The sequence below is a fragment of the Alligator mississippiensis genome, chromosome 4, assembly GCF_030867095.1.
Source record: "Alligator mississippiensis isolate rAllMis1 chromosome 4, rAllMis1, whole genome shotgun sequence".
NCBI lineage: Eukaryota > Metazoa > Chordata > Crocodylia > Alligatoridae > Alligator > Alligator mississippiensis.
The window spans coordinates 3,606,940-3,615,673 of record NC_081827.1 but is presented as its reverse complement, the minus strand read 5'-3'; the positions used below and the strand labels follow the sequence as shown (position 1 = coordinate 3,615,673).

General features: G+C 60.9%; 1 protein-coding gene across 1 annotated transcript; it reads right to left on the bottom strand.

Moving 5' to 3' along the window:
* Positions 1-574: 574 nt before the first annotated feature.
* LOC132243270 (uncharacterized) lies at positions 575-7,886 on the bottom strand. The gene is made up of 10 exons (XM_059725543.1): positions 7,720-7,886; positions 5,873-6,202; positions 5,067-5,366; positions 4,418-4,717; positions 3,793-4,092; positions 2,464-2,763; positions 1,964-2,071; positions 1,401-1,751; positions 622-994; positions 575-590 (listed from the first exon to the last, which is right to left on the bottom strand). The coding sequence occupies exons 1-10, from the start codon at positions 7,805-7,807 to the stop codon at positions 575-577; spliced, it is 2,466 nt and encodes an 821-aa protein (XP_059581526.1). The 5' UTR covers positions 7,808-7,886.
* Positions 7,887-8,734: the final 848 nt, after the last annotated feature.

Below are 8,734 nucleotides of genomic sequence, written 5' to 3'. Positions count from 1 at the left end.
TCAGTGTGGCCCCAGACATCTCCTGTCCCAGACAGCTTCTGGGAGGGCCCAGAGCAAGGGGTCAGACAGTGCCATGGGGTCACAGCCCCTCTGAACTGGGTCTGGTCCCCTGTGGCCCAACCATGACCTGGACCAGAGCAGGCCCATCACAAGGCCCCTTATCCCAGGACAGATGCTGGGTCTGTCCCATCCCCACTACTTACTGCTGCTCCTCTCAGTGGGGGTCTCCAGGGCGAGGTGTCCCACATGGCAGATGTACTCTGCCCCCTTGTCCCTGGATGTCCAGAGGGTGAGTCTGGTCTCCTGCTGGAAGCTCTTCCCGTCCCGTGCCAGGACGGCCGTGCCGGGCTCCACCCTGAAGTCAGCCGAGTCCCGCAGGACCACAGCAGTGGCCTTCCCCTCGCCCCTCCACAGCCAGGTCACGCTCAGCTCCCCCGGGAAATGCCCCGTGATGCGGCAGCTCAGGGTGACTCCCTTCCCCATGGCCATGGACTCGGGCTGGGAGATTTCGGACACGTCCGGGGGCCGCAGGAGACCTGGGGAAGGGAACAGGCAGAGGCAGGGACAGGCCCCGTCAGGGGAGCCGCGGCCTGGCGGGGGCTGCTCCCCGGCCCCTCACACACCACACAGACCCCACACCCCTGCAGCGGGGCTGGGACCCCAGGACACGGCCCCTCCTCACCCGCGGCCCTCAGGCTGAGCTCTCTCTCGCTCGGGGGCTCTCCGGGGCCGTGCTGGACGCACACTCGCACTCGCAGCTCCGGCCGGGTCAGGCTCCGGCTGGGCACTCTCCAGACGCTCGTCGCGGTGAACGTGCCGTCCGCGTTCTTGTCTATCAGCGCGGGGTCTTCCCTCCAGCTCCCGGCCCCATCCCAGCCCCACTGGATCGGGGGCACCTCCCTGGGGTAGAAGTTGTGGAGCTGGACAGCAAACGGCACCTTGTCGCGGGGGTCCCACTCTGGCAACACCTGGATCTCAGACACCTGCGGCCGGGCTGGAGAGACAGTGGGGAGCGGGGGTTAGTGCCAGGGACTGATGGGATCCAGCTTGGGGGAGATGGATGGTTGGGCCCCCCTGGGAGCTGTGGGGCTGGAGCAGTGCAGTGAGGGCCGGGTGAGTCCTGCCTATCCTCAAGAGTTGTTCTGTCTCCAGCTCCATCCCTCCCTGGCTGCAGCAGATGTAGCCACAGCCCGAGGTGGTATCAGGAATGCTGGGATCCTGCTTGGGTGCAATGCATGTTTTGCCCCCCCAGCAGGCTGTGTGGGGCTGAGGCAGTGCGTTGAGGGCTGGGGTCAGGCCTGCCCATCCTCAAGAGTTGTCCTGTCTCCAGCTCCATCTGTCCCTGACAGCAGCAGATGTAGCCACAGCCAGAGGTGGTATTGGGGGCACTGGACACTCACCCCACACCTGGATCTCCGGGGACACTCGCTCCTCTCTGATCAGTTTGGTCTCATGGAGGAAGAGGCACCGGACCCGCGCCCCGTCGTCCTGCACCGTGGGGGTGAAGGTCAGGGAGGACGTGAGGCGGGTCCCAGCTCTCTCCTCTGTCACTCTGCAGCCCCTGGGAGCGGATGGGGACTGTGGCTGGTTGCTCTCAGGCACGGTCCTATCGTCACTGTGGATCCACTCCCACTTGATGGTGACATCCTCAGGGAACGTCCCCTCCATGGAGCAGCGCAGGGTCACCTCCTGGCCCAGCAGGCACCGCTCTGGCCCAGCCACCTCCGAGATGGAGTACGAGACTGCCCAGCCTGGGGTCAGAGTAATGAACACACAGGACACGGGTCAGCCTGGGACGGGCTGGAATCTGCAGGGGGTGAAGCCTACTGTGGGGAGGGGAAATCCCAGTACAGAAAAACCTTCTCCCCACTCCTGCCTCCCCCCAGTATTAGTCACGCTCTCATCTCTCTGGCCCTTCTCCCTTTTGGGGACCATGCAGCCGAAGGGAATCATCCCACTCTACCTTTTCTCCTATTTGTATGGCAGGAAATGATTATGATGACCACGGTTCCTGCTATGATTATGATGGCTATGATCTGTGTTCTGGTTTGATCCACGTCTGTGCTCTGTACTAGGAGGAGAAAACCCGGCCCAGCTCAGCTTTGGTGCATGGCTTGGCATCACCTGTGTCCCAGCTGCTGCCCTTGCAATCATAAGCCAGGGTTTGCTCTGGGATGCAAGGGATCCCTGTGCCTGGCCATGCACTGGGAACACAAGGGACTGGATGCAGAAGCCCAGAAGGCCCCTCCAGGCCTGCATCTCCCTGCTCTTTGTTGCTCCAGTTGCTCTGGGAGGGAAGGGACATTCCCCTGGCTAACGCATCCCCAGACCATGCTGGTCTGCAGCTCAGCACTGCCTACATGCTGGCCAGGAGCAGCTCTGTGCTACCTCAGACAGAGGGCAAGGGAATTGCCTCCATGCTCAGAGTCAGGGTGGAAGGCAGGTCCCAGCACAGGCTCTCACCTCGGATGCCCAGGGAGACGTTTTCCTTTAGTGGCTGCCCCAGAGCCGCATGGTGAACGTGACAGGAGAAGACGCTGCTGGCATCGCTGTGAGTGGGGGTGAAGGTGTAGGTCAGGGTGAGGCTGAAGGTCCCATCCGGGTTTGTCTGGGTGCTGGAGCGGGTGGAGCCCTTCAGGACCTGCCCGTCTCTCAGCCACACCACGTCCACCTCCTCGGGGAAGAAGCCCCCCACGTGGCACAGGAGAGAGGTCTCGGCATCTGCAATGCCCTGTTGTCTTCGCGTGGAGATTGTTGGTGCAGCTGCAAGGGGAGAGTCACTGTGCCATGTGGGACCCAAGACAGGGAGTGTGCAAGTACTCTGCCAGGTTAGGCTGGCACTGAGCTGCTGAGGCCACGTGGGGCCTGGGCCTGTGTCAGCCCAATGCTCACCGGATAGTCCCCCCCCTCTCGAGACAGGTGTCTAAGGGGCCTTATGGGGCTGGGGGGCTGGGAGGGTCAGAGGGGCTAGGACAGCACTGCCCATGTGCCTGGAACCAGGAGATTGTGTCTCCCTGAGCTGGCACGCAATGCTAGTACATGTGCCCCCTGTATGAGAGGGGATTGAATAGCAGCCTTCAACTCCCTGCAGGGTAGGTCCAAAGAGGATGGAGCTGGGCTGTTCTCAGTGGGGGCAGATTACAGAGCAAGGAGCAATGGGCTCAAGTTGCAGCAAGGGAAGTTTAGGTTGTATATTAGGAAAAAATACTTTCTCACGAGGAGGGTGAAACCCTGGAACAGGCTACCCAGAGAGGTGGTGGAAGCTCCGTCCTTGGAGGTGTTTAAGCCCTGTCTAGACAAAGCCTTGGCCGGGAAGATCTAGCTCGGGCAGGTCCTGCTTTAAGCAGTGGATTGAAGTAGATGTGACCTCCTGAGATCCCTTCCAACTCTCATTTCCTGTGATTCTGTGACCCAGCACATTTCAGGTGTAAAGGCAAGGAGAGGGATGAGGATGGGGCTGGGTGGGCTGGATGGTAGCTGACAGCACTGGGGGGCACTTTGGGGGCTCTGCAAGGGCAGGCTGCACTGTCAGTGATGCTTCTCAATAGCTCCTAAGTAGCACGTCTCCATGCCCTTCTCAACTGGGGCACTTGGCATCGTTGACCTTGGCAATGTGAACCTGTAGCTACTTCTGTCATGTGGCCTGGCACCTTTTGGGCCCCATGCTGGACTGCAGCTCAGCGCTGCCTGCACACTGCCTGGAGCAGCTTTGTACTACCTCAGGGAGGTGTGAGGGAACTGCCCACACATTCAGAGTCAGGGCAGAAGGCAGGTCCCGGCGCAGGCTCTCACCTAGGATGACCAGGGTGACGTCCTCCTGCAGTGGCTGCCCCAGAGCCACATGGTGGACGTGGCAGGAGAAAACACTGCTGGCATCGCTGCAGGCGGGGGTGAAGGTGTAGGTCAGGGTGAGGTCGAAGGTCCCGTCTGGGTTCATTTGAGGGCTGGAGTGTGTGGAGTCCTTCAGGACCTGCCCATCTCTCAGCCACACCACATCCACGTCCTTGGGCAAGAACCCCCTGATGTGGCACAGGAGGGAGGTCTTCATGCCCACCACGGCTGGTTGTCTTGGGATGGAGATTGTCGGGGCAGCTGGAAGGAGAGAGTCGCTGTGTCATGTGGGAAATGGGGTGGGCCATTTGTGAGTCACCCCACTGGATCAGGAACAGGCTGGCTATGCACCAGGAATGCAGGGGCCTAGATGCCCTGAAGGACCCTCCAGGCCTGCATCCCTCTGCTCCTTGGTGCCCCAGCTCCTCCAGGAGGGAAGGAGCATTCCCACTGCATAATGCAGCCCCACACCATGCTGCCGGCATGCTGGCTTGGAGCAGCTGTGTGCTATCGCGGAGAGGGGACAAGGGAAGTACCTTTGTGTCTGGAGTCAGGGCAGCAGGCAGGTCCTGGCATGGGCTCTTACCTAGGATGTCCAGGATGACGTCCTCCTGCAGTGGCTGCCCCAGAGCCGCATGGTGGACGTGGCAGGAGAAAACACTGCTGGCATCGCTGCAGGCGGGGGTGAAGGTGTAGGTCAGGGTGAGGTCAAAGGTCCCGTCTGGGTTCATTTGAGGGCTGGAGCGGGTGGAGTCCTTCAGGACCTGCCCATCTCTCAGCCACACCACATCCACGTCCTTGGGCAAGAACCCCCTGATGTGGCACAGGAGGGAGGTCCTCATGCCCACCACGGCTGGTTGTCTTGGGATGGAGATCGTCGGGGCAGCTGGAAGGAGAGAGTCACTACATCATGTGGGAAATGGGGTGGGCCATTTGTGAGTCACCCCACTGGATCAGGAACAGGCTGGCTATGCACCAGGAATGCAGGGGCCTGGATGCAGCAGCCCGGGAGGGCCCTCCAGGTGTGCATCCTTCTGCTCCCTGGTGCCCCAGCTCCTCCAGAAGGGAAGGAGCATTCCCACTGCATAATGCAGCCCCACACCATGCTGGTCTACAGCTCAGCACTGCCCGCACACTGGCCTGGAGCAGCTGTGTGCTATCATGGAGAGGGGACAAGGGAAGCACCTCCATGTCTGGAGTCAGGGCAGCAGGCAGGTCCTGGCATGGGCTCTTACCTAGGATGTCCAGGGAGACGTCCTCCTGCAGTGACTGCCCCAGAACCTCATGGTAGACGCGGCAGGAGAAGACACTGCCAGTGTCGTGCAGGTTAGGAGTGAAGGTGTAGTTCAGGGTGAGGCTGAAGGTCCCATCCAGTTTTCTTTGGGGGCTGGAGCGAGTGAAGCCCTTCTGGACCTGCCCGTCTCTCAGCCACACCACGTCCACATCCATGGGGAAGAACCCCACCACATGGCACAGGAGCGACGTTTCCTTACCGGCCACAGCTTGTGGTCTTGGGATGGAGATTGTTGGGCCAACTGGGAAGGAGAGAGTCACTGAACCACGCTGGATTGGGGACAGGGAGTGTGGGAGTGACTGTGGGGCTGGACTGGTGCTGAGCCACTGAGGCCATGTGGGGCCTGGCCCCTTGTCAGTGCTGATGTTCAACTGACAGACCCCCCCGGGCAGGTGGCACAGGAGCCTTGTGGGCTTGGGGGGTCTGGAAGAACCAAAGGGAAGAGGACAGTGCTGCCTGTGTGTCTGGCAGCAGGAGATTGTGCCTCCCTCAGCTGGCACACAACACCAGTACATTGGCCCCCAGCATGAGGCTTCCCAGTGCTCCTGGTTAGAGACTCAGGGCCCTCCCTATGGCCAGGGTGGGACAGGACATGGCAATAAGACCCCTGATGTCTGGAACACATTGCACACTTGCCCCCTTGTACAGCTGTGCTGTGGGTCTGAGTGCGTGTGCCACCTCTACCTACTTGCAGCCCCAGTATGGCCACGGCCATGGCTGTCCCCAGAGCCCCGGTCTGGTCCTCACCAAGCACGTGTAGTCGGGTCTTTCCCTGGTGCTGATGTTCCTTGTGCCACACGACACACTTGTACATGCCCTTGTCCCATGGGGTCACCACAGCCAGTGACAGGGAGGCATCTCCACTTTGCAGCTCCTTCTCTGATGGCAGGCTGGCTCCGGACTGGGCCTGGCTCCTGCCCCGGTCGTACCAGGCCACCTTCCGCTCCCCTAAATACCACTGCACCCGCACGGAGTCCAGGGCCACTGGCCCCTCAACAGTGAACCGGCAATGCAGCTGGGCCCCCGAGCCCAGACGGGCCCAGGAGGAGGGTGCAGTGGTCACCTGGACCTTGGGACCTGCACAGGGGAGAGGAAGCAGCCGTGAGGCCCCGTGGGGCTGGGCCAGGCACAGGGGAACACTAACTGGGACTGGCCCAGCTCCTGCGGGGACCTGGTGCCGCAGGGCAGACCCTGTGCTGGGGGCAGGAACCTGCTCTGCTTTGGGCATAGTTTGACTTCACACAAAGATGCTGAGCTGAGTCCATGACATTGTCCCATGGTGCAGCCACTCCAGACCCTGCATACTTCTCCTGCTCTGCTTACTCCTTGGAGCCAGAACAATGCTAGGGGACATTTTTGCCAACAGCCATCCTCTGTGCCAGGCCATCTGACTTGTTTGGCCAGGCTGCCCTGTCCCTGGCTGTGCATCAAGGCCCATGGGTGCCACTGGGGGAAGTGCTGGGTGTGAGAGGCAGGTGCAATTTGCACTGTGACCAACTTGGGGTTTTGTACTTTCTAGCACCCCCCCCCCTCCTTATGGGACACCCAAGCTGCAGCAGTTCAATGTGTCCTGGGGTCCTGGACAAACACAATATTGCAGGCCCCCTCCCCTCATGGAAGCTGCGCTGGAGGGACCCTGGCAGGTTGGGGGTGGGTGGGCACATGCCCCCTCTTCTCCTTGCTGCCTGCCCCACCTCCCCTTTTATAGCACACACACAGAAACAAATGCATAGAGATGCACACAGACATGTACACACATGGCTGTACAGATTCAGATGCACACACAGGTGCAGTGATGTGCAGATACATGGACACACATGCACACAAACAGATGCACACATGTACTCATTCACATGTGCACAGACATGTGTATGCACAGAGAAGCACACAGTCGTACAGACACATAGACAAGTGCACACACACAAATGCACACACAGAGACAGAGTGATGAAGACACAGCCAGCCACATCTCTTCCCCTCACAGGACCTCCCCCTATTTCCATTACTCTGGAGGCAGCCCCCTCCCCTCCCCTCCCCTCCCCTCCACTCCTCTCCCCTCCCCCCAGCTGCCCACGGCTGTGTCTTGCCCCGGCCTGGCCCCTGCTGCACGGACTGGCGGGCGCTGCTGCCCGACTGTGTTTGTGCGACCACACACATGCACTGGAGGGGCCAGGCACTGCTGGGATGGGTGGCTATGGAGGCTAAGGTGAATCTGGGGTCCCTGCTCTCGGCTGCAGGGAAGCAAATGTGAAAGCTGCGGTTTAAAACTTGGCGCCATTTTCGTTTAACTGCTGGGAGATAAAAGCATGAAAAGAAAACCAGAGCTTTCACTTTCCTGCTGGTGAGGATCCCGGGCCCTGAATTGGTAGTGGGCCTTGAGCTTGTGCCCAGCTAATTCTTCCATTCATCTGCCTATGGGCCCACAGCTCCCCCAGAGCTGGGCTGTTCTCTGCAAACACGGGGGCACCAGGATTTCTCTGTCCCAGGTGTGTTCATGAGGTGGCACCCAGCCGCTCCTGCCCCAGGGCTGAACACGGCCATCACAGCCCGGCCCTGCCACCCCTCACCCAGCAGAGCAGGGGGTCAGTACTTACCTGGTTGCCTCGGGAAGAGGAGACTCAGGAGCAGGCCCCCAACCCCGAGGGTCAGGGCCGAGACTCCGGTCCATCCTGGCACAGTCATTATGTCCTCTCCTATGAGGAAGCATGGATCCCTGGGCCGTCCCTTTGTGCTTTCACCTTCCCCGTGTGGCAGGGAGGGGCTGGGGGAAGGGGCCAAGGTGCAGCATGGAGCCAAAGCTGCTCCTCCCACACCCCACAGGGCTGCGGGAGCCGGGGCCAGCCCTGCCCATGGCCCTGGGGAGGGCAGGGGAGGGTCAGTCCTGGGCTCTGCACAGCACGTGGGACCCCTCTGCTCCCCACGGCCAGGGGGTAAGTGCAGAGGGGCTGTGTGCTGCTTGGGGTCCGGTCCCTCAGTGCCACCCATGGCTTCATGTCCCGAGACTCCCAGCTGCCATGGGTGTGGAACCCCCCCAAGGCTAGGGTGACCACCTGTCCCTAATGGGGCAGGACAGTCCTGGAATGGGAGCCCCAGGTCCTGCTCCCAGGCTGCATGACTGTGAAGCAGCACGTGTCCGGGATTGGTACCATTGTGCAGGGAACTGCAGGAAATGGTGAGTTTCCCCTTGCAGGCCAGCAGCGCTCCAGCCTTCCTGGGGCTGCTTGGGGCTGCCAGGAGTGGGATGGAGGGGGTCATGTTCATGCACATGCTTTCACATGACCAGGAATACAGTCAAGTAGGGTGGAGAGCAGCTCCCAGCAGGTAAGTCTAAGGGCGGGGGGAGGGAACATGGTGGGGACAGATTGAGGCCCCCACAGTGGGGGAAGAAGTGGAGCAAGGGCTGAGGCAATGCCCAGCCAGGGTGGTGCATGCGCCTGGAGCCAAGCAGGATGGAACTATGGGTGGTTCATCCATGGGGCACAGGCCATCACAGCTCCCCACTGCTGAGAGCACATTCAGGGGGGTGGAAAGGGGGGAAATTCCCCCCCAGATTTTTTGGGGGGGGGCAGGAGCGGACTGTCCACTGCAGTCTCAGGTCTCCCTGCCCTG

Excerpts from the sequence above, each read along its gene's own strand:
- LOC132243270 (XM_059725543.1), bottom strand. The coding sequence starts at position 7,807 with ATGACTGTGCCAGGATGGACCGGAGTCTCGGCCCTGACCCTCGGGGTT. Across the intron at positions 4,718-5,066 it reads CGTCTCCCTGGACATCCTAG|CTGCCCCGACGATCTCCATC; the intron begins GTAAGAGCCCAT and ends CTCTCCTTCCAG. Across the intron at positions 995-1,400 it reads CCCGGAGATCCAGGTGTGGG|CCCGGCCGCAGGTGTCTGAG; the intron begins GTGAGTGTCCAG and ends CTGTCTCTCCAG.